Source organism: Scyliorhinus torazame, chromosome 11, assembly GCF_047496885.1.
Source record: "Scyliorhinus torazame isolate Kashiwa2021f chromosome 11, sScyTor2.1, whole genome shotgun sequence".
Classification (NCBI taxonomy): Eukaryota; Metazoa; Chordata; class Chondrichthyes; order Carcharhiniformes; family Scyliorhinidae; genus Scyliorhinus; species Scyliorhinus torazame.
Window position 1 is genome coordinate 142,432,321 of NC_092717.1, and position 26,527 is coordinate 142,458,847.

At 45.4% G+C, this 26,527-nt stretch overlaps 1 protein-coding gene across 1 annotated transcript in view; it reads right to left on the bottom strand.

Annotated features, from left to right (window-relative positions):
- The window catches only part of LOC140385560 (putative Polycomb group protein ASXL3), a 318,815-nt gene that overhangs the window by 171,103 nt on the left and 121,185 nt on the right, over positions 1-26,527 (bottom strand). Inside the window, exon 4 of the mRNA XM_072467838.1 lies at positions 18,234-18,351. Coding sequence (XP_072323939.1) covers positions 18,234-18,351 — 118 coding nt within the window. The remainder of the gene's footprint in view (positions 1-18,233; positions 18,352-26,527) is intronic.

The window sequence follows — 26,527 nt, forward strand, 5'->3', positions numbered from 1 at the left end:
TTTGATTTGGTTTATTATTGTCACATGTATTAGTATATAGTGAAAAGTGTTGTTTCTTGCATGCTACACAGACAATGCATACCGTACATAGGGAAGGGGAGACTACAGAATGTAATGTTACAGTCATAACTGGGATGTAGAGAAAAGATCAACTTAATACGAGGTAGGTCCATTCAAAAGTCTGATGGCAGTAGGGTACATGACCTGAAACTTTCGTATCTTTCTCCTGACGGAAGAAGGTGGAAGAGTGTATGTACAGGGTGCATGGTGTCAATTATGCTGGCTGCTTCTCTGAGGCAGCGGGAATAATAGATAGAGTCAATGGATGGGAGACTGGTTTGCCTCTGGGCTACATTCATGACCTTTTGTAGTTTCCTGCGGTCTTGGGCAGAGCAGGAACCATACCAAGCTGTGATACAACCAGAAAGAATGCTTTCAATGCTGTATCTGTAAAAGTTGGTGAGAGTCGTAGCTGATATGCCACATTTCCTTAGTCTTCTGAGAAAGTAGAGTCGTTGGTGGGCTTTCTCAACTATAGTGTCGGCATGGGGGGACCAGGACAGGTTGTTGGTCATCGTATTTGTTTTTCCTGACGCTCCTGGGTTGTTTCCTCAATCTAACAGTTAAGTTCTTGGAAAATTTCAAAGGCAGTCAATTGTAAGTTGCCATTTGAATATGTCCTACTTCGATATAAGTAAACATGATAAAACATACAATAATAGTAAGGTAGTTAAAGGCTTAGGAATGGCTGAGCAGTAATATAGAACTATTTGGCAGGCAACAGTGTGTGACATGGATACTTGGATCCTCTGACTGTATAATTGGGTAGTCTTATTAGTTACACTCTCAAGTGTGCAGTTTCCTCCCACATCTTGCAGATACTAAAACACAACACTTATTCCAACAGCCTCTCATGTTTCGAAGAAAGAATACCTTGGAGGCCAGAGAGGCCAACCCTCCTCTGCCAGCTTCTTGGAGCAACACACTTACTTAGGCAATCATTAGGCTGAGATTTGGGTGCAGTGATTTCTTATATCACAGAAATATATTGTAATATTTAATTTCTTGACCCATATAGGGTTTTCCATTTTTTGTTTTATGACCCCATTTCCTACCATCCAATCCAAACTTTGGAAAGGTTGACAAATATTCAGGAGCCATTGTTAGGATTGGAAAGTCTGAAGCCTTTGCTCTATTGCAGGGGTTGCCAAATTAGGGTCCGTGAAGGGTCTTCAGGATCTCCACAGAATTGACGGCCATGTGACCGGCAAACGCCGATTCAAAAGGAGCAGCCAACCAATTTTCATAAATAATTATAGCATTGAAATTGCCAAATCAGATCAAGGCCACTTGGAGTTTTGGAACGTAGCCAACAGTGAGGATTGATCCTGAGAACGGACCCAGCGGCAAAGAGGTGGTGAAAAGTCTCAGGTGTGTGTGAGAGAGCGGAGTTTTCAGGCCGAGGAAAAATGTGTGTGAGAGAGAGAGGTGGATGGGCCTTGAAGAGGTGTGTGTGTGTGTGCGTGGGGGTTCAGACCTCGAAGCGGAGTGTGCGTGAGCGAGGGGAATGAGGTGCGTGGGTGTGTGTGTGTGTGGGAGAGAGAGAGGTATATGTATCCGTTATAAGAATCAGCTTTCCAGCACCTCACCTTTTGTCACTTTTAATGGGAGGAATTACTTGCATATTCTTTAAATAAGAGAACTTTAATTGTTACCAGATTAGCCACTCCTAAAGTGGTTATGATTGAATGGCGGGTCAGACTCGATGGGCCGAATAGCCGATTTCTGCTCCTATATCTTATGGGTTAACGTTAAGGGGCCATGGGTAGGTGGCTCTGGTTAGGGCTTAATGTGAGGGGCCATGTAGCTGGCTGTGACTGTGTGCCTCTTTCCAATTCCTAATATAGCACGAATATGAACCATTGTTAATAAAACAAATCACCTTACATTCCCTTCTGTATATATGCATAGCAATTTCAAAATGCCTTACAGGACAGTGGACATGAGTAGATATTCTGGGAATGAGAAAATGAAAAATAATGGTTGAGGGTGGTAAAAATATGATCAAAAAGCAGAATCATAAGGAGTCTTTTGATACCAAGAAGGGTGGTAATGAGTTGTAAATTCAGAGGATTCTAGAATAATAATAATATTTATTGTCACAAGTAGGCTGACATTAACACTGCAATGAAGTTCTTGTGAAAATACCCTAGTCGCCACACTCTGGCGCCTGTTCGGGTACACTGAGGGAGAATTCAGAATGTCCAAATCACCTAACAAGCTGTCTTTCAGGACTTGTGGGAGGAAACTGGAGCACCCGGAGTAAACCCACGCAGACATGGGAGAATGTGCAGACTCCGCACAGGCAGTGACCCAAGCGGGAATCAAACCTGGGACCCTGGTGCTGTGAAGCAACAGTGCTCACCACTGTGCTACTGTGCTACCTTCTTAATAAGTGTGTAATATGTACAGTGAGTTTACATTGTGGGTGAATGGAAATATGCTCTCAACTGAGAGAAATAAAGACAGCAGCTAAAATCAGAATAACTGTAAATAAATAAAAGTTACTCTTATAATGCTTTATTTTTTTAACCAAACGTGACAGTTGTAGAGTTAACATTTGTTTACATTATCCCACAACACAAAGTTAATTGTGTTGTTAGTGAGTATCATTAGCATTGCACAAAATATATGGAAAAAGGATGTAAGAATTTTTAGGAACGGGAAAGGGCATACGGTTGTCAAACTTGATCTTTTTCATTCATCAACTTCCCAACCTGCTTTCCCACCGCTGCCTCAATCACTTCTCTCTCCAGTGGTGCAATTAATTGCCTCGTCAATCATGTATACAGTCTTCTTCGACAATTTACTTCACAACTCTATTACCTTTCAGAAGAAAAGTTTTCACCTGACTTTTCTTACTCCTAACTTTCTACATTTAAAAAAAAAATAATGTAAAGTACTCAATTATCTTTTTCAATTAAGGGGCAATTTAGCAATGGCTGATTCATCACCTACCCTGCACATCGTTTTGATTGGGATCATTATCTGGTGAGCACATTACAGCCATAACCGAGCAGCTGATGGAGACTGTGACAGTCGACAGACCTGACTGTTGGAGGCCAGATCCCTGCTGAACTCAAGGCTGATGACGGTCCTCTGATGTCAGCTGCACTGAACCTGCTGAAGATTCAGCGATGAACAGGAGAACATCTGGTGGAACTTCTGGAGGCTGTGTGCAGACATTAATGGAAGGTGGAGGTGTCCATCCAAGCTACGGGTTTTGACATGTCTCAGCCGGGCGAGCGCTTGGCTTCCACCACAGAGAGGTTGGTGACTGTCATGGAGAGCCAGGGAGAGCCGGCCAGCCGGTGGCCGTTGGATTTGCTGTTCGACTAGCTTCCCATTCTCTGGCCATGGGCTGTATTCAGTGGTAGCCAAGTGAGAGGGCCAGAAGGCTCCTGGACCTCCCTATGTGTGGTCAGGGAGGTGGCATGGTTCACTGAGAGGGAAGACAGGTGCTCCAAAGGTGAGAAGTCACTCCTCAGCCCCTCTGTCAAGTGACCACAGTGCTTCCAGTAGCTGAGTACAAAGAGATCACACCTGCACCTATGCAGGCATTCCTCAGCATGCCAGGACCCTCCAGCAGGACCAGGGAGAGCCACAGTGCTCTTTCTGTTTCTAGGTCCCATATTCTTTTCTCCCTATTGTTCCAAATATTCCAGGAAAGACTGAGATATTAAATGTGTTTCAATTAAGGAAAAAAATACACTATTTCATAAATAGGACTGAGAATGAATAGACCTTGAGGCAACCTGTAACATCCTGCACTTCGATGTAAATGTACCAATCTGATGACAAGGATTGGTAAAACAATAACGTGTTTTCTTTAATTTAAGGTGGGCCTATATACGAACAGAGTTAACTGGGAGACTGTGGCCGTGATTCAGCAACCCCGTTGCACCTGGTGTAGATCCAGGCCCAATGGGTGAATTGTACACGAGCCCCAATTCGGGCTGCGCGTTGGGTGCAAAACCTTGCAGGTGTCACTCCACTCCTTGCGCCTGGCGTGATCTGGATCTCGTCCTGGTGGCGAGGTCCACTCGGTGCCTGGTACTCACCGGTCGCGCCTGGTAGACCTCGCTAGGCGCCATTTGGTACTCGTCCACACAGACCGGGGACAGGCAAAACGGCACCTGGGCTTGGGTCTCCCAGACCATTGGAGACTCCAGGGTGGTTGGGAACAGGGCAGGGTGGCACCCTGGCACTTCCCCTGGTGCCCAGACACATTGGCACAGCCAGTTTGGCATCCTGGCAGTGCCACCTGGATATTCTGGCACTGCCAAGGTGCCAGGGATACAGCCAGACTGGCTGTGCCAGGGAGTTCAGGTGCCAGGTTGGCATTGACAGGAGCCAGGCCCGAGAGGGCCTTGCCACTCAGAGGAGGTGGGGTTGTTCCAGGAGGCCTCCCTGAGGTTTGTGGGGGGGAGGAGAGAGAATGAGGGGCTTAAAAAAACGGTGCAGGCCTGAAATGGGTGGGGTGGGGTGGGGAGATTAGCACTGCTGCTCAAAATGACACCCCAATCTGCCAGGAATCTTTCCTGCTGGTGAGAAATCCCTCAAGTGTGGCCGCGGTGGGGAGAAATCCCCGAGGCCAAAAAAACCAGCAAATGCTGTTGGATAGCAGTATGTTTCTCGGCACTGCAGCTCTGGAGAAACACCCCATTAAACATGCCGTTCAGTGGATTTTAACTTGAATCCACGCACTATGTTTAATACATCCGTACTGTTGTCATGGGACAAATAGATCATATCATGTCATAAGATCATAGAATCCCTACAGTTCAGGAGGAGGCCATTCGGCCCATCGAGTCTGCATTGGCCCTCTGAAAGAGCACCCCACCCAGGCCCTATCCCCATAACGCCATCTAGAGTCAATTTAGCATGGCCAATCCACCTGACCTGTACATCTTCAGACAGTCGAGGTGGTAGTGATTGACAGCAGTTTAAGATGTGTACCTTAAAGGTACGTGTACTTCATATTGTAACATTTCTAAATAAAGGATTACCTTTAAAGAATCAGACTATTACCAATGCCTCGGATCTTCCAGTCTTCAGATAGTGCGAGACTGGACACTCCCCTAAGATGTGCCATGGGGCCACTCGGAAGCCCAAACAATGACTCAGTGGGAATTGTCCCAGAAATTTAACTTCTGATGGGCAATTCCTCTGCTCCTTGGGACTGTCCAAAAAGGTATCTAACTCCAAGTTAGGCCCAGATTTTTGTTCCAAGGTAATGCGCGCAGAGATGGGAGATTACCTTAGCCGTTAAAATGTCTGCCCACAGGTCGGATTTTCGGTCGGAGAGGCAGGCTGAAATTGGAGTTCAGCAGGTTACTCCGGAAGTGGAGATGGTTTGAAGGTGGGCCCAACGTGGGCTGGGTAATTCAGGCACATATGAAAACGCCCCCTTGAATTTGTCAGTCCTGATGAATGCAGTATGACTAGAACCTTTGAGGAAATGTTGTGGAGAGGTCAGTTGAGTGTCAAATCTGTGAATATTGTCCAAATGTTGGATAATCCTAGAATGGCCTACCCATCCTCTTTCCCTATGGGAGAACTGTCATTGATGCTTCCTAATCAAGGAACCAATACATTTACATGTGCTGAAGTAAATCACTGAGTGATTTCTCCAGACACAGCCATGGAGATGGCATTGTGTTGCCACCACAACTTGATGTAGATAATATGCAGTAATTTAGTAGGCTGGTTCGACAATGGATGAATGAGCTACATTGCTATGCTCATTATCCCGTCTACTTGTCCTATTGCCACTCATCTCTATGGTTGTGTCCACATTGTGGACCCTTGACCAGGTCCCTCACATGAGCACAGTGTAGTAGCATGACAGTCTGAATAAGTTAGCGTGAGCAAGCTAGTAGGGCTGTCAGTAGTCCTTGAGCAATGCATATCACTTCTAGTGGCAGCTACAACATACAGGGCAACAGGTGCAAAGACCTTCTCTCAGCCACATTATTAAGTGTATCAATAGATGAGATGATGTTAGTGCATGTAAGCACACCAAAGTGAATTATCATCATAGAATTTACAGTGCAGAAGGAGGCCATTCAGCCCATCGGATCTGCACCGGCTCTTGGAAAGAGCACCCTACCCAAGGTCAACACCGCCACCCTATCCCCATAACCCAGTAACCCCACCCAACATTACGGGCAATTTTGGACACTAAGGGCAATTTATCATGGCCAATCCACCTAACCTGCACATCTTTGGACTGTGGGAGGAAACCGGAGCACCCGGAGGAAACCCACGCACACACGGGGAGGATGTGCAGACTCCGCACAGACAGTGACACAAGCCGGAATCGAACCTGGGACCCTGGAGCTGTGAAGCAATTGTGCTATCCACAATGCTACCGTGCTGCCCACGTATCTTGAGTTGCTAATGACTCTTCTCACTTTACATTCTTCTTAATAAATCAATTCATAGAGTGTTGCACACATCAGGCACTTAGGAGCAGGAATGAGCCATTTGGACCTTCATGCCTGCTCAGCTATTCAATAAGATCATGGTTGATCTTGTCGACGTCTCAGCTCCACTTTCCTGTCTGCCCCCCATAGTCCTTGACTCCCTTGGTTATCAAAAATCTTTCTGACCAAGCCTTGAATACATTTAAAGACTCAGCCTCCACTATCTTCCACACTCTAATAACCCTCAGAGAAATAAATTCTCCTGATCTCTGCCTTGAAAGGGAGACATCTTATTCTAAAACGATGTCCCCAAGTTCTAGTTTCCCCCACAAGAGGAATCCTCCTCTTGGTATCCAGTTCCCTTGAGGGATATGGTCAGCTGGCCAACTGGGATCTGATGGTCCTCCTGGTAGAGGAGGTGGAAAGCTGAAGGGTCATCATTTACCCAGCTGGCCATCAAAAACTACCTGCCATGAGCAAGAACCCATGGGTACAGATTGCGATGGTGGGGAACGCCACCAATAACCACAGAAGATTGTGGATCCAATGCTGTAAAAGCTTCAGTAACCTTTTATGCTCTGGCAAGGTGAATAGCTTGGCTCATAGGCAGAGAAGTGCAAAAGACGGATCACATCTGCATGCTGCAGATAAGATATGGGACATGGCACATAAAATCCTCAATGCTGAAGGAGGTGATTGTGTAAAAAACTAATTTAGCTGTGCACAAAATGACGAATGTGATATAAAATAGTTACTTTAGAGATATTAGTTAATGTAATGTAGAGATAGGCCAGTTTAATTCTGGTTAGTTCACAGACAAAGGATTTCAGACCGCATGAAAAAGCAGGAAGAGGTGTGTCCACCAAAGTAGGAGAAAAGGATGCTGAGTAATAGGGGCCAGAGGAAGGGATTGGAAGTGAGCCAATCAGAATAGATCAAACAGGTCAGGAGGGACATAGGATGACCTATGTATCAGTACAGGCGAAGGGCGCAGTTCTGAGGACTAGTTGAGATTGTGGGGAATGCTGCATATTGGTTGAAGCAGAAGTCTCTCAAAGGGTTAACAGCAGCAGCCAAAGTTAAAAGACAGACAGTGCTTCTCACTCAGGCTTTGAGATAACAGCAGCAGCCTGTAGTGTAATCGGATACCTTTCCTTTGAGTCAGTGAACACCAGCAAAGTTACGTTTTGAATTAATTAAAGGAAACCAGTGGGTTTCTCCACCTCTTTGATAAAAGTTATTATTTTCGAAAGCAATTGATTGAAATTGCCAGAATCTTAAGTTTTACTTACTTGAAATAAGGTTTATCTCATTTTATCTGGAGATTAATAGAAACTTAAAGAAGATCACGGACACCATTTTAAAAAGTGTAAATCTGGAGATGATAGTTGATTTTGCCAACATTTATGTGAATGTAAAATAAAAAAAACTTGTTAAAAGAAAAATTGTTAAGATAAAGAATTAATTAAGTTGTAAATGTTATACAAGTTTGTGTTAAGCAAATCGTAAATTTAGTTCTGAGTTGAGATCAGAGCTAAGCTTGCAAGTTGCAGTAATTCAATTTGAATTTTCAAACATTTTTAAGTTTAAAAAAACCCACTGTTAGAACCTTTTCAATCGTTTTGCCAAGAAAAAAAACAAAAAAACGCGCAAGTAGAGACAGGAAAGGCACGGGTGAAACAAAAGATGAGCTACGTAGTTCAATGGCTGGCCTTGAATTGACAGAAAATGATAAATTCAATAATTTAGAAAATGTTCACTAAAAGTTCCGACTGCACCTGTAGCATTGTCTGCACTAATTCCAGAACCACCAGAGTATAATAATTGATATCCAGTCACTGCTCCCAGATTCCAATTATGCCAGTAACTCAAGCCCTTTTGGGTGATAGTATGGGTCCTGATTTACCATCTGCACGATCAGTAGAGAAAGAGGAGCTCTGTTTCGCAAGCCCAGTTAGCTCTAGGACCAGATCTCGGACAGCGAGAGAGGGGCTTGATCCTCACCAGAAACAATTAAGTATACCACCTAAGTCTCTCCAAACTAAGGAGAAACCACAAGGTTCGGGAACAAAGGAAGCTGCAATAGGTGATTTTGAAGAGAAAGAACTCCCCCTAGTGACAGGGAGAGACGTTGAAGTCTTGGAACAACCAGGGGAAATAGCTAGAGTGCCCCCTGGTGAGATTCGGAGACAGTTGCCGATTAGGAAGATACCAAACCCACCCAAAGGGACCCTCAGCTCCTTTTTATGGCCCACCGAATGCATCAACAGCTTTACAACCGCAGCCCCCTCTGAGGGGCCATTGGTCTACTGGGAGAAGAGGACGAGGCAGATATAGAGGGAGCAATGCATGTTTTCATTGCAGCCGTGCAGATCACTGGCAACAGGAATGCCCCTTTAAAAGACAGGCAGTAGAAGGAGATTATCCGACCCAAAGGAGGGGGTACCCGCCAAGGGGAGGACAGACGAGATACACTGACTTCTCCCAGGAAAACCCTTTCCCAACACAGGATTTACTAGCTAATTTAGCCATAAGGACTCTCCAATCAGACAGGGAACCTATTATCTCTCTGCAGATAGGAGATCAACATCACCCATTTGTAATCGACACTGGAGCAGCCATGTCTTCTGTGCAATCAGAACTTCGACTACCATTATCCGACCACACGCAGCAATTGTCGGGGTTCCAAGGACAGGTGTTGGTGGACGTTAGACATTGAACAGTCACTGCATCACGTTACCCTGGCCTATGACAGAACTGGACGAAACAGGGAGTTGGAGGACAAATACCGGCCATTAATTGGGACCGAATGGCCAGTCAAGGTTACAGCCACAGTCACGGGAAAAGAAGGTACAGCCGATTTTGTTACAATATCACCACATTTATGGCCACAGTCAGCTTCGGTAAGCCCTCATATTACACGTCAGGTCCACGACCAGTACCATGCCAGGGATATGGGGTGAATGGTAAGGAGGGCAGTGGATCATTCGGATCCAAGAGAGTACGCACTTCAAGTCATGCCGGACGGCACTACCATAAGATATTTTGAGGTCCCTGAAACAATTAAGACTCGACTGCAGCATCACTGGGGACATGATGTGTTGGAATATGTCAATCCACAGGTCTGGGCGGAATACCCATCACAAGTGGGAAAGACAAATGTTACACCTATTAAGGTAATGATTAAGGATCATGTAAAGCTACCTTCCATTCGGCGATACCCCCTGAAATCCCAAGCTGCTCCGTCAATAGACAAATTAATTCAAGAGCTGTTGCAACAGGGTATTTTGGTCCCTTGCCAATCAGAATGTAACACCCCCATACTTGCTATGCCTAAACCAGCCAAACCAGACCAGTACCGATTAGTACAGGATTTACGTTCAATCAATGCCATCGCATAGCCGTTACATGCTCTCGTCCCTAACCCTGCCCACATACTGGCTCAAATTCCAGCTCAAGCCCGGGTCTTCGCTGTAATTGACCTTCAGCACGCCTTCTTTGCCCTCCCACTTGCGACTGAAAGTCAATATTTGTTTGCCTTCACTTACAATGGGCAGCAGTATACCTGGACCCGACTGCCACAGGGGTTCGTCAACTCACCTACACTCTTCTCCAGATGTCTGCAGACCCAACTCCAGGCCTTGACATTGGAGCATGGTTCCACTCTAGTGCAGTATGTAGATAACATATTGGTGGCAAGTCCTGACGAGCCCAGTAATAGGGATGATGTGATCCAATTATTGAACCACCTATCCTCGTTGGGTTATGTTGTCTCACAAGCAAAGGTCTTGGTGGCTCAGAGAAAAGTTAAGTTCTTAGGAGTTTTACTTATAGCCACAGAAAGAAGTCTCGAACCCAGTAGGATTGAACCAATATGCCAATTCCCCGCCCCTACAATAGCCAAGGAGGTTCGTCATTGGCTGGGTATGGTGAATTATTGTCGGCAGTGGATACCAAACATCGCTGTCTATACAAACCTGCTGATGCCTTACACTAGTGAAGAGGGGAACTTTACTCTCACCACCGAGGCACTCGAGGCCTTCCGTTGCCTGAAGCAGGCCTTGTTACAAGCACCGGCCCTCGGTAGGCCCCTATACGACCGACCACTCCAGATATACTGTACTGTTCTGGAAGGATGTTCAACAGCGGTACTCACCCAGCAACATGGGGACAAGCACCGGCCCGTAGCATATTACTCTTCCAAACGCGACCCAGTGGTGTTGGGCCACCCTGTTTGCACCCAGATCTTGGCAGCGATATACAATAGTTTGCAGGCTGCTGCCAATATCACTCTCCAACAGGATATTACGGTGTATAGCTCCCACTCGGTAATCGCACTATTGGGGCAACTGCAGACTCAGCATCTTACCGCAGCTCGTCAGAATAGGTATGAGATATACCTTTTGAACAATCCACGTCTGACATTTAAATACTGTACCACTATCAATCCAGCCTGTTTTCTTAGCGGTCCCCCTGTCCATGAGGACACACCTGGTCACGACTGTTTAGCCTTGATTCAGGAAACTACAACAATAAGGGACGATCTGAGTGATATTCCGTTAGAACAACCTGACATGATTATGTATGTTGATGGCAGTGCATTAGTAAGCCCCACTGGCCGGAGACTGTCCGGTTATGCAATTGTAGAACAGGATGGTCTGATTCTAGAAGCGGCAGCTTTCCAGACCCCTTACTCAGCACAACAAGCCAAACTTTTTGCCCTCACCCGTGCATGTATACTTGGGGGAGATCGTCGGGTAAATATTTACACTGACTCCCGATATGCTTTCGGGGTAGTTCATGACTTCGGACAACTCTGGAAGAATAGGGGATTCCTTACCTCGGCAGGCACAGAAATATCCAACCGGGGTTTAGTTAATGACCTACTGCAGGCCCTCCTTATGCCCGCGCAGATTTCCGTTATTAAATGCGCTGCCCACACGAATGGTAGGACCCCAGTTGACGTTGGTAATGAACGAGCAGATTGTGCAGCGCGGACAGCCACGCAAATTCAGCAAGTGATGGTGCCTAAGATGTTAAGTCAGACTAAACGATCTACTATAAATATGTCTGCTTCTGACAAGTCAATGCCAACCATCCAAGACGTCATAAGGTTACAGGAGGACGCTCCTGAGAGTGATAAACAAATGTGGAAACGGTTAGGTTGTACATATGATTCTGTTTCCTCTTTATGGACCACGCCTGCACATCAGACTTGTATGTCTGATGTGCTGGCTTTATGGGTCATTGAATGTGTACACTTTGCAACTCATTGTGGGGCTCGAGGGTCTAGTGATTTGTTGCTGGACACTTGGTGGCACCCTAAAATGCAGGGGTTGGCCCAAAGTATCAGTAATCGGTGTTTGATTTGTCAGCAATATAACACCGGAAAACGTGTCCCTTGTGGGATGGGGCAAACCCCGTTGCCCAGTGGTCCCTTTGAGACGCTCCAAATGGATTACATTGAGTTGGAAAGGTGTCAATGTTATAAATATGTTTTGGTCATTGTGGACGTGTTCAGCAGATGGGTCGAGGCGTATCTGACTACCGATGATAAAGCTGCTACTGTGGTTAAAGTTCTGATGCGGGAAATCATTCCCCGGTACAGTAGACCAGCTCAGTTGAGTTCTGACAACGGGCCTCATTTTCTTGGACAGATTAACCTGCCTCCCTTCTCCAGTGCTATTTTACAGGTGTGGAGCATGATGGAGTGGCTACGCACCGTCTGTGTGATATTTGGCCTCACTTCGCTTGGAGTGTTATTGGCGACGGACATGGAAAAGGGGAATATTATTTATATTTGTAACCCCAACCAATCTACAAGGATAATTCACTTATGCAAAGATGATGTTCTTCACTGCCCCCATATACGAGGACATGGTATCGACTCATGGAAGGTCGTCAAAGTTAAGGAGAATGCAGGACTCATGAAGCAATTACACCGGTCCCGGCGATGGGAAGGGAATATTATATGGACATTGCCTTGTTTTTGGAATACATGTAAATTTGATTTTGGATGTGTTAAGATTGGTGCAATAAAGGTAACATCAGGCCGTCAGAAGAGCGTAGGAAGAGGCTATGAGAAAGTGAAAGGGACTAGAGAGAGGACAGGGCGTGTGAGAAGGGAAGTACAGCTAGAACGTAGGTTACCGGGTGATACACTTAAGTTAGTTAAAGGCCAAACTGAGGAAAACCCGGGTAGTATGAATCTCTTCTACCAGATTTACCACCGCTTGTATGGCCAGGGACGGGTTGTCTGCTACCCGAACCCCACAGCGGTGTCTAGGTTATTTTCTGTTTCACCGCTTTGGGGCACTCCCCAAACGGCGGTTCATTGTCAGCATTCCGAGCCACTGCCCGAGCAAGTCACTCTTCCTTACGATCCGGGTTCAGCATCACCGGCTATTTGCCTTCCCCTTCCTCGGGATAATTCCCATTCACAGTATGATAGGCCACAACGGTGGAGGGCGTACATACCTAGCCACTTCACTCCCAATAGGGATTCCCGGTCGTACGAGAATTGTTTCCGCAGTGAAGGATACGGCTGTTTGCTGGTAGAGGTGGACACGAATATAACATGTCTGTTCCCCACCTGTACGGACAGGAGGTGCCATATCACCCAGGCGTCTGGCCAATGCGTTTGTTACAACACCACTTGTGTTCCATTGAACGCCGGCCTCCAGCTCCTTTGTGGCTGGGCGAATGTTTCTCATATCACTGTTGGGACTAGGGCTTTCCGCATTGCTAGGCGGCCCGAATGGGCGTTTCAAAGCTGGATAAACTGGGCTACTGGGGGGTCCTTACGCAACCGATATACTGATTGTGATGCTAGCCTGTACACGGAGCAAGGATACTACTTTTTATTTAATGGTACAGCGACCAATGTTTTGACAACCCCATTTCCCCGTCAAATTTCTATTGGGACTCTAGTCCCTACCACAGTCCCCTGCCCTTCGGCGTGGAAGCTGCATAATCAGTTAGCACGCCGGGCAGTCTCTGCTGAATTTTGCGAGAACTGGAAAAAACCTCAGGTTCTTGCACCCAACCGGGGCCACTCAGCTGGGTGGGGGATTCTGAGCGGATTGACACTGGGAGGTGTGGGGGGTTCCTTGGCTGTCAGTGATAGGAATTATTTTATTTGTGGCCTTACCATCTTGGGAAATGAAACCTTGGGAGCCCTCGGGGCAATAACCAAGGAGTTGTCTCAGCTACGGTTGTTTGCAATGCAGAACCGGTATGCTCTTGACTATCTTCTGGCCCGTGAGGGTGGGGTATGCGCCATAGTGCAGGGCAAGTGTATCATGGGAGTTCAGGACTTGACCGCTAACATCACTGAATTTATGGATCACATACGGGATCACCTGGACGGACTGCAGGATCCTGGCTCTTGGGGTAATTGGGGATTCGGGGGTTGGAAGGACTGGTTGATAAATATGGCCATGTATTTAGTGGTGGCTGTCGGCTGCATCTTTGTGGGCCTGGCCATCCTTAAATGTGTGATGGGTAGAATGCGGGGTGCACTGGATCAGATCAACGCCCCTAAAAACTTAACTGTTAAAATCCATGAGGGTGCAGCAGATGAGGGCGGGCTACGCCAGGAATTGGAAATGCAGCGACGGATCTTTTTAGATAAGGAACCGTAGCTATGGATTGGATAGTCCGGTTATCATGCAATGATAAAAGGAGGGAATGACGAATGTGATATAAAATAGTTACTTTAGAGATATTAGTTAATGTAATGTAGAGATAGGCCAGTTTAATTCTGGTTAGTTCACAGACAAAGGATTTCAAACCGCATGGAAAAGCAGGAAGAGGTGTGTCCACCAAAGTAGGAGAAAAGGATGCTGAGTAATAGGGGCCAGAGGAAGGGATTGGAAGTGAGCCAATCAGAATAGATCAAACAGGTCAGGAGGGACATAGGATGACCTATGGGCGTCGAGTATGTGAAACTTGATGCCATTTGAATGTATCAGTACAGAGCTCTTTGTCTTATATCCTCACTTGGTTCCGGAGGTGCAGAGAGCAAGATGTTATCTGTATCGCTGTGAACTAAGTAAAGCTTGCAAGCTGAATAAAATAACTAACGCTGTACCTGCAAATCCATCTCGACTTTTATTGAGGCCAGACTGACGGGTAAAGAAACTGAGGATTCAACAAAAACAGATGTGAATTGGCAGTAAGATGTGCAATGCTTGAAGAGCATTATCTCTGCATAAAGTCACGTTGTGGATGCAAAACAAAGGGGCACAGCATGTGAAAGTGATGTCCCAGGCATAGGGTGGAAGAGCTTAGCTGAGGTCCATGCATGTGTTCCATGGAGCAGATGGCCCTGAGGATTGCCAGGATGTCAGAGTTGCTGGGTGCTGGGGATGGTGAATCTCGAGTAGCAGGTGCTATGTGGCGACTACGGGCTTTTCACAGTAACTTCATTTGAAGCCTACTTGTGACAATAAGCGATTTTCGTTTCATTTCATTAAAGGAGGTTTTCAGATTGCCTTGGCACATGGTGGTAATAGTAACTGTCACTTTGAGGAGCACAATCTGATGTTAGCACAAGAGGGTGTACAATGATGGGGTTAGTTATGCAGCGTTAGCATGCTTAAGGCAGCGGCGTATTTCAGAAAATGCTTTCATTATGAGAAGGGCTTTACCTAAATATCTCAATTTGTGTCTCACACAGGCCCAGCAGTACTGGCTCTCTTGGACCGTTATAATCTCTCAGGCATCCAGAGGTGGAAGAAATTTCTGAGGAAGCAGCATCACATCAGACTAGTCCACACCCGGGCAAGCAGTTCAGGAGGATTAAGCACGTGAATAGAGTCAGTGGCACAGGGTGGAAGTCATTGCACCATATGTCTGCTCACAGTCCTCCTCAGAAGAGAGAGGAGAGTCATGATGGTGCTCCAGTGGGCAGGAATGTGGAACCTCAGGAGTCACCTTTTGAGGAAGAATATTGAAATAACCAGCAGCAGACATGTGAACATCTGGCAGAGTTCCCTGAAGCAGTGGGAGCTCAAGAACTACGAGTGGAGGGTCAATCATCTTCATGAGCTCCACATTGTCCCGGGGGCTCAACCGCAATAATTCTGACCATGAGAGATTGGCCAGTTTCATGGACAGACATATGCAGCAGCATTTGAGTGAATGCAAGGGCAACATCTCGGCCAGGAAAAGGTGCAAACTTCCCTCAGCAGCCTGGAGCAGTCTATTCAGAGTGTGAGCCCTGACATCCAATATATGAGGAGCTGTGAGCCCTTAATATTATGGACCCACTGTTGACCCAGCAGTTGCTGGAATGTACGAGTGCTGTGCACCAGCAGCCAGTCCCATCAGCCCTCTTGAAGGCCAACAGAGGAATATGAAGGTAACTGAGGAAAGTGAATGTGCCAAGATCTCCTTGGCAACATCATCCTCCCCAGCTCCTCCGCCAAGGCCCTCATCTGCTCCACATGTACCAGAGACCATGGTTGCCCATGCAGTGATGCAGAGGCTGCAGTCTGAAGCAGGTCCCCAGTGGGTGCCTGCATGACAAGGCCAGCCACCACGCTCCTCGTTGTTTTTTAGACAGAGAAGTGATCAGCCTGCTTCCACCCCTTCCGAGGCAACACGGGGGTGGGCGGAGCGGGATCTGCGTATTTCGTAGGAATGTGTACAAGCACAGAGCACCTTCTCATCTAGAGCACTAACGGGTTCACCGTAGCTGCTGCATTCATATTGTATATAGCACATGTTCAATTTATTTCTAAGGAGCTGGGGTACAAAGATCAAAGGCAGCTGGTGAATTAGGATTCTTGGAAGATTACTACCAGTACATTCACTCCCTCTGTAGGTACTTATTTTAATATCCTGGGAGGCAACCCATCAAGTGCAATCATCTATCTACCTATCTCATTTCTTTCAGTCCACAAAATCTTACTTATAGTCAAATTTTTGTCACCTATTTCTGTGAACTTTATCAATTCCTATGCGCACATTTGTAATGGAAATTAACTTAACTTTCCGAGTGTAATTATACTTTCCTGCCAGTGTTGCCACTACCATTTTACAACATCCACCTCTGCAGTCTGTACATACTGTAGAAATAATATTCCAACCAACTCTACTTCTCTGCTTACTAAATTACAGTAGTTTCTGTAATTTAACTATATTACTAAGAATATTATGAAATAAAGGAGTAATAACAAAAGGACATGATGTGGAGATGCCGGCGTTGGACTGGGGTGAGCACAGTACGAAGTCTTACAACACCAGGTTAAAGTCCAACAGGTTTGTTTCGATGTCACTAGCTTTCGGAGCGCTGCTCCTTCTTCAGGTGAATGAAGAGGTATGTTCCAGAAACATATATATAGACAAATTCAAAGATGCCAAACAATGCTTGGAATGCGACCATTAGCAGGTGATTAAATCTTTACAGATCCAGAGATGGGGTAACCCCAGGTTAAAGAGGTGTGAATTGTATCAAGCCAGGACAGTTGGTAGGATTTCGCAGGCCAGGTGGTGGGGGATGAATGTAATGCGACATGAATCCCAGGTCCCGGTTGAGGCCGCACTCATGTGTGCGGAACTTGGCTATAAGTTTCTGCTCGGCGATTCTGCGTTGTCGCACGTCCTGAAGGAAGCCTTGGAGAACGCTTACCCGGAGATCAGAGGCTGAATGCCCTTGACTGCTGAAGTGTTCCCCGACTGGAAGGGAACATTCCTGCCTGGTGATTGTTGCACGATGTCCGTTCAAAAGGACAGCAGATCTGACTTTAAAATTGAGTCTGAATTACTTCCCATCTTCAATCCCAGTTGTTACCTGCCACCTAATTCTGATTCATCTGAAGAAAAAAACTTTTTAGTTCCTTTTGTGAACTCACAAAAGTTGTTTGGTAGTACAGAACTTGCATATTGCTGAAAACACACATTTTGTCAAATCTTTGTGACTTGCACTCATCAGGACAATCGCAAGAATACCATGTCTGGGGAAACAATAACCTGATGCTCTATGAGGAAAAAGTGCTGATTGGTTGGATTTAATTGGTTGTGGCATTTGCCATGGAGAGTGCACCAGTTAATGGTGACTGACAATTAACTGCCAAGCATTGTTTGAAAATTTAAACAAGCAGCTTGATTCCAATTGGTCAATCAGAGGCAATGCCTTTAAGGATTATGATATGGTAAATAAGGAGAAACCAGGGCACAAATTTAATATAATTGGCACAAGAACCAGCGATGACATGAGAGAAAACATTCTTACCCAACAGTGGAAGCATATTCAATAATAACTTTCAAAAGGAAATAAATACTTTGAAAAGAAAAAATATAGGACAATGGGAAAAGAGCAGGGGATGGTACAAATTGGAGAGTTCTTTTAAAGAGCTGCTACCATATGGCTTCCTTCTGTGCTGGTATATGATTCAATGAAGACTTCTACTAATTTTTTTCCTTAACCTGTTATGCACTAAGGAGAACAAGTGCAGCTTCTCCAGTTCACAGTTGGAAAGAATTGGTTTATATGCCTTTATGCTGCAGCAGATTGAAGGACCAGGTTATTAAAGGTGGCTGATGAGGCTGTTGAGTGCATTGGGCAGTCTGTCAGTGAACCTGTGCACAATTTCACAGCACAGGGAAGCTCAAATGGCTGGCATTTTGAATTGGGATGCCACTGTTGACAGATACGTCCAGACACACTTCTATTTGATGAGCTTCTTCCATAGAAAAATCAATTGTGTGATAATAGATTTGTTCAGAATTGCTACTTACCTGGTAGTGATTCTGAGTGCTCTTCTGATACTTTTATTGGTGTCAGCACAACGCAAGGAATGGTCTTGTTCATCATCATAGAAACACCAATCCTCCTCTTCTGTTGCTGCTTCAGTGCCTATTCATTGCATAAAGATTAAAGGAGGAACCTTTGAGCCACAAAACTGTGCTTTTTTTTCATCACACATCACATTTTTCCTCAAGAACATGGTTACTGTTTTAGTGATTAGCTATAACAGTTTTACTCAGCATTATCTTCAAGGGCTTTCATCAGTTTTGTCAGAAAGCTAATGATTTTAACTCAAGCCTTTTTATTTGGTTATCTCTGAGCAATATTTGTTGTAGCATTAACGCCTGCCCAAACGTTAAATAGAATATTGCCGGGGGAAGCACGGTGGTGCAGTGGTTAGCACTGCAGCCTTACGGAGTCGAGGTCCCAGGTTCGATCCCGGCCCTGGGCCACTGTCCGTGTGGAGTTTGCACATTCTCCCCGTGTTTGTGTGGGGTTCACCCCCACAACTCAAAGATGTGCAGGGTAGGTGGATTGGTTATGCTAAATTGCCCCTTAATTGGAAAAAATGAATTGGATACTCTAAATTTATTTAAAAAATAGAATATTGCCATTAAGTGAAAGTATTTTAAATCCAAAGAATGTTTATAGAATCATGGAATCCCTACAGTGCAGAAGGAGACCGCTTGTCCCATCAAATCTGTACCGATCCACTGAAAGAGCACATTACCTAGGGCCACGCTCCCATCCTATCCCCGGAACCGAGTAACCCCACCTAACCTTTTGGACACTAAGGGGCAATTTAGCATGGCCAATCCACCTAACCTGCAGAAATTTGGACTGTAGGAGGAAACTGGAGCACCCGGAGGAAACCCACGGAGACACGGGGAGAACATGCAAACTGCACATGGTCACCCGAGGTCGGAATTGAACCCTGGTCCCTGACGCTGTGAAGCAGCGGTGCTAACCACTGTGCCACCCCAATGTTTTATCTCCTTCTCTGATGGGAGATGTCTCTCATATATGTTTTCCATTTTTGAGTTGTGGAGGTTGAGTTGAGACTAAAATCGGTTTCAAAGAAACACCATTTTGGCGTTTCAAAATGACTGCTTGGTTACATTTTTGCTTGACTACCACAGACCTGAGCACTTCTGCAAGTTGCTTATGATATACAAATACAAATGAAAGTTCTAATGCTGGCTACCACTGCAATTGGTACTGCACTTATGAACACAATTCGGAAACATTATAATACACATTAAGTTCTGTTATGCATCAGGGAATACATCCCTGCTGGTGAAGTGTGATGTGATTTGCAGTGACGTTAGCAGTGAGTGTGTTTCCGTGAGCTTCAGTTCTCGCTCTTAGATTGCTTGAGCAACATCCCTCATACATCCTCTCATCGTGTTTGTCAGGATACAGAGTGTGGGCACCTCCATACCTTTACAGCAAAGTCAAAGATAGCACAAGTTCCGATTTTAAGTTGCCCTATTTTAAATAGTTCCGCTTTAACATCATTTAGTAGGGCCTGTATTCGTGTTTAGTGTCAGTAGATTTGTTTTAATGTTGTTTCGTCAGCTCTGACTCCGAGTCACGAGACATTGTTGACACCATTCTACAGTAGCCTCTCCTGCTCCCTAACCCTCACAGTCACTGTCAACCTCCCACTCTGCTGTTAGGAAAACAAAGGTCGTTTTAAGGGATTTATATTTATATTGGTAAACATTAGAAATCAGGTATAGTTTTAAGTGTGTTTAATTTAATATTTCTGCACCTGGAAGTATAAAACCTACAGTTAGATTCATGCTGGACAAAAGTGTTGGTATGTGTGAGGGTTGGTTCAGTTCCAACTGTGCATGCTTAGTGAGGGCTACGGTGAAAAGATTAAATAAACCAGCAATAGTTACTTAGCAACTGGGGCCTTGTAAGGTAGAGAAGCATTTACGTTTTAGTTTAGCTAATTTGATTGCAGTTGGAGCTCGGTAGTGAGTGAAAGGCAGCTCTCCTAGCTCTTGTAGAAGCAGTTGATTTTAGAAAACTAATGAAGAAACATCCGTCAGTCTTGCTGGAAGAAAAGCAATACTATGGAGTAATGGTTAAGAAAACATGCAGGAAACTAAAGTCCTGCTAGTTATCGAAACTAGGGGCATGATCTATCGGCCGCGTTGCACCTGAAAAGCAGCTCGGCTTGGTCGGTAGATGCCGGGAGATCCCTCTTCCGAGATCAACCCGGCTCGTCATACCTTCTGAGATTTAACACTTTCTCGCAAGACGTCGCGATCTGAATCGCACCATTGTGGGCGGGATCATTATTTTGCAAATCTACATATTAGAGTGAGACAGCTAGTCTCATTCTAATATTCTCTCCCATGATCTATCCGAGATATTGGGATGTAACCCTTCACCTTGGGCGAGCGCCATTCGGTGCTGGTCTCCACAAACGGGGACAAGATGAAAGAGCATTCATGGGCGTCTCCCTGGGGATAGGAGGCCCCCAGGTGCCTGCCCTCAGGGCAGGGTGGCACCCTGGCACTGCTGGTGCCACTTGGGTGCCAGCCTGCCACTGTGAAGGTGCTCAGGTGGCACTGCCAGCTGGCAGTACCAAGGTGCCAAGCTGACATTTTTCCTGCGTCAGCAATCAGGCCCGGGGTGCCCTACTCAGGGACGGTGGGACCCAAGGACCCCCTTATAGGCGAGTTGGAACTTTGGGGGAGGGGGGGGGGAAATCGAGAGATCAGGTTGCCAGGTATTCTGGTGAGCGAAGCTCCTCAGTGCAGGAAACGGGATTAAGTGTGGCTCCTCAAGGCATTCCCCACTGAGGCCCCAATTGAACCAGAGCTGTGAGTGCCAGGAGTCACCCAGCTAAACGTGCTCATTGTGGGATTCTGTTCCAATTCGATTCAATCACGCCTGAGAGAAATGAAGAGAAATTTCCAAGAAATCTGGAGTTAATGGTAAGAGGAAGCTGGGAACCAGAACAGATTATTATTCACTAAAGTCACAGAGTTAAAAAGGCCAGAAATATATCTGCAGTAGTACTGAGGCTTGCGACCAATCGCTATAGTTTGGGAGACACATTTGAAATAATTGTCGAAATCAGTGGCTGGACCTCGGTGTTTGTGCAAATGCTTTTAAGACAAAAGAGACCTGAAGAGAGAAGTGTAAAACCTTAAAACAAAACCTTGATGTGTGTGGTAGAGGGAAAGCATAAAATATTTAGAAGTGTGACTTTTGAAAACGGAACTTAAAATCAGTCGTGTGGAAGCCGGTATTCAGTGAGGCAAGGTGGCTCACAGTTTAAGAATCATCTGGGGGGAGTTTGAGGCAAAATCCACAGACATTCACTTGGGTTCACAAAGGAGTGTGTCTTACCACAGCCATCTTGTGCGCTTAAAGGGGACTTTTTGTGTTAATGAGACAATTGTAGCTGAAGATGTACTTTGTAATGCATGTTACTCTTTAAATCTGTGTATTTGATAAATTAAGGGGGGAGTAAAGGAGTATTGTATTATAATCTAATTATTTCATGTTTAATAAATGTTTTTTCTTGTTGTTAAAACTAATTAGTGGTTCTGTGACTCTGTTCCTCCGCATTTTATAAAACAAAGTAAACATTACTGGGTGGGATTCTCCGCCAACCTTGTTTTCCTGCGCGGCACGCCCCCCACCGTCAGCTGAATCTCTGTTCCTTCAGCCGGTCAATGAGGTTCCCCATTGTGGCCATCCCATGCCTTCGAGAAACCTGCGAGCATGGTTGCGCTGCTGGAGGATCCCACCGACAGAGAATTCCGCTGATTGTCTTTTGAGCCCGAGTTCCATTCTGGAATCTTTCCGTCAAGTTAAAATATCAACTGGGATCATAACACCGTGGCATGCCCTCTTGCAGACCTGCCCAGTTTTTACTTACCCTTCTTCGTACCGACCCTCTTGGTTGCTGTCCACTTCCCCTCTCACTCAACCTCCCAGTTGTTGTTGACTTCCCCTCGTGCTCACCCTCCAGCTGTTGCTGACCTTCCGTCTTGCCAACCCTCCCTCTTGCTGCCTCTAAAGGTTGTGGCTTAGCTTTGCAGCAGTGCAACTCAAAGCTACTCTTCCTTTCTCTCAACATTTATCTCGCTAGTCCTCGCTCAAGGAGTGTTCAAGAGAGGAAAGTGGTGAGCAGAGAAGTGGCGAAAAGGAGATTTAGTGAGAGTGGGTGTCAATGAGAGAGAGGATTAGCAGGAGGGAGGGTCGTCAAGCACAATCGATGGTGACCGAGAGGGTCAGGGAGGAGGAAGGTGGCGAGCCGGAGAGTAATCGAGTGGGAGAGGTAGTGAGCCAGAGAGGTGGCGAGCGGGAATGTCGGCGAGCAGGAGAAGCAGTGAGCAAGCGGGAATGGGGCAGTTAACCACAGAGGCAGCAAACCAGAGTTAATAATAATAATCAATCGATCAAGCCAGTATATTTCTTTTATGTTTTTAAATTTATTTTCTGTTAAAAGTTATTTCATTCATGAATATGGGAATTTAGCAAAGTCAAGTATTTTAACTTGCAGGATCTGGGGCGGGATTCTCCATGAACTGGCGGTGCGGGCCTCTCCGGCGCCGAGGAGTGGCATGAACCACTCCGGCATCGGGCCGCCCCGAAGGTGCGGAATCCTCTGCACCTTCAGGGGCTAGGCCGCCACCGGAGTGTTTGGCGCCGCGCCAGCCGGCACAGAAGGGCTTGGCACCTCGCCAACCAGCGCCAAAGGGTCTCCGCCGGCCGGCGCGAGTTGGCGCATGCGCGTCAGTGTGTGCTGACGTCATCCCAGCGCATGCTCAGGGGTGTTCTTCTCCGCACTGGCCATGACGGAGTTTGACAGTGGCCTGTGCGGAGGGAAAGAATGCCCGCACGGCACAGGCCCACCCGCGGCTCGGGTACCACCCGGGGCCAGTTCTCCCCCCCCCCACCTCCCCCGAGGACTCTGCAGGCTGCCCGTGGGGCAAGGTCCCACCGATAAGGACCTGTGATTTACGCCGGCGGGCCCGCCAAAAACGGACGGCCACTCGGCCCATCGCGGGCCGGAGAATCGCTGGGGGAGCCGCTGCCAGCAGCCAGCGACTGGCGCGCTGCAATTTACGCCCCCGTCAAAACCCCGGCACCGGAGAATTCGGCAGCCGGCGGGGGTGGGATTCACACCGCCCCCCCAGCGATTCTCCGACCCGGCGGGGGGTCGGAGAATCCCGCCCATAATGTTTTCATGTATTTTTCTGTTGAGAAAGGTCCCACAGATCCAACCACAGCTTTTACATTGGTTACAATAATGGGAAAATCTAATTCTCTTCACGTTGGTTCATTTTAAGTTGCACTTTTCAGGAACGCAACTGCAATGTTAAGCAGAGACCTACTTTATTCCCACAAAATCAGCAAAATGTGGTGAAACTCTACATAAAATGAAATGACTGTCCCAATAATGACTAAATGTTCTGAGCACCCCTGCACTTTATTTAATTATTATCAATAATTGGGTCTCTCGTCAGAGTTAAAAGCTTCTGACATTTCACCCTTTCAATACGTTCATTATTAACCAAAGAACTATATGACAGACTTCTTTATATTCTATGCCACACTATAATGAGTTCTATATAGCTATTAGAACATAGAACATAAAGTGCAGAAGGAGGCCATTCGTCCCATCAAGTCTGCACCGATCACTTAAGCCCTCACTTCCACCCTATCTCCGTAACCCAATAACCCCTCCTAACCTTTTTTGGACACTGAAGGGCAATTTAGCATGGCCAATCCACCTAACCTGCACGTCTTTGGACTGTGGGAGGAAACCGGAGCACCCGGAGGAAACCCACGCAGACACGGGGAGAACATGCAGACTCCGCACAGGCAGTGACCCAAGCCGGGAATCGAACCTGGGACCCTGGCGCTGTGAAGCCACAGTGCTAATCACTTGTGCTACCGTGCTGCCCTGTGCTACCCGTGCTATTGGGTACCATATAACACAAAGCTATGGAAAGACAATATAATCTGATTTCACTGAAGCTATGCTGGGGCCACACTTGATTGACTTTTGTAAGGATATTCTGTGGATCGAGGAGACATAAAACTCAGGTTGGGTGTGAAATCAGCAGACTAGAAGATGCTGACCCTGAGAAAAAGTCTGCAAGACATCTTGGTGACAGCACTAAAAATCTTGCATCCATTACTGGTAAAAGGAGGCCAAAAAATAAATCATCCTTAGAGTAAGGCAGATTGTGAGGTTAAATCCTAGAGAAATAGGGGACGCCTAGAATCTTTAGAGACCAATAACCAATCGATCCTTAACTAAAACAGGAAGATAGTGCCTTAGTTAGCCTTGGATAGGGCCCAGAAAGGGTATTTAATCCTTAATTTCAGATTGCAACTGAAAGGGACAACCAGGAACAGAACTTAGAATTCCGAAAAATGGCAATTAGAATAATCCTCTTGCTCTGAAACATGGTCAAGAGAGTTGAAGCAATGAAACAAAAGTGGAAGAAATTAACAGAGGCAAAAAACTCCTGCATAAGTGAAATTTTATCAGCATGGAAGGGTCTTGAGAGTAACTAAAACCCTACAGAATAGAGGTCCAAGATCTCAGTGGATAAATGAGTGTGTGTTTAATAAGAATTTGTGAAATCCAACAAAGTAGAGATCCAAGATCTGAGTGGATGAATGAGTGGTGTTTAATAAGGATTTGTGAATTTCCTTTGGTGTTTGTATTTTAAAAAATGTTGTCTTTTGCAAAACCGAGTTTCACATTAATTGGAAGTTATAAATGGCAGGTAGAAATGTGATCAGTATTATGAGGTGGTAAGTCAGTATGTTCAGAACTAAATTGGTCTCAGAATAAACAGATAAAGAGTTTGTACTGGGCAGCAGTCAGCTGCTTGCAGGCTTTGAAACTGATGTTGAAATTGACACTGCATCCGCAGGGTCCTAGTGCCCGATAATCACAAGAAGGTTACCAGCAAAAGAAAAAATGACGCTTAGAATGTTAAATACATTGAAGATGGAGCTTTAGAGAATAAAGATATTGGATCAAAAGTTAGATTAAGAGAATTACTTGCAGTATAAGGAAATGAGAATCTGATGGCAGGGAAAGATTTGATAAAAATAGATGCAGGTAAAATTAAGATTAAAAACAATTGATAATACAGAGGAAGTTTGGGTGAAGCTACCAACTAAGACTGAAGGAAAAATAATCAGTGAAGCTATAAAATGTAAAGACAAGATTGTTCAGAATTTGGGTAAACATACAGTTGAATTAGAGAAGAATGGTGTCTGGAGCAAAAGAAATTGTATCACAATTAAAACACATGACCCAATGGGTGGGAAGACAGTGAATTAAAACTTGTTAGCAGCATTGATTGGATGGATATATAGCTATTGTGTTACCTTCCTGTGCAACTGCGGCTATGGTTCACGGTAATTGGACTTGAGGGAAGAACAAAAAAAGACACTGGTCTGTGATATGGATACATTTACGAATTGATTTCGGTGCACAATTTAAAGTCACAAAACATGTACATACAAATGAGAAAGATCGGGGATAAATGTTAGTCAATACAATTAGACGGGGGGGATAATTGACCAAAAGATATAGTAATGTTTCAAATGTCAAGACGGGGGGTTATTGAAAATATGGAAAGATGTGTCATTTGAAACATGGAAGTCTGGCAATATCTGGTCTGAGAGAAACATGAGCGAATGTAGGGAAAGATCCCACAAAGGATTAACAGCAGCTGCTCAGGAGCAGGATTGTAAAATGCAGATATCCTTGGTCAAGCAGGCTTAGCAAACAAGATAAACAGGATTTTGAATGAAGCCAAAAACAATGGCTCACACCTTCATTGAAAGTAACCAACTTAGTTAGCAGCTGGAAAAAAGGATGAGGTTCAGTTGAATTTGGTGAGAATTCTAGGTGTGAAAATTTGCTAATATCAGGTAAATTAAAGAAAACTGGAGACTATCAGTCTACGGGAAACATAATTCAAAGCCAAAATCAAAGTCAAAATTATGAGCTGAGGACACAATTGGTAAATAAAACTATAGAAATGACAGGAATTAAAATTCACACCTCTATTGAAACCAAAGCATTTTGAACATCACAAAGGAAACAATGTAATCAGATCTATGAGGTGAAGTCATGTCAAAATGAATACTTAGTTGGATTAGATTGTTTAGATCAAAGATACTTTTTACAATCAAAGTGAAAAATGCTACTTTACAATAAAGTCATAAAAACTAGATAACTGTTAGAAAAATATATAAACCCGAAGAAAGGGAACCA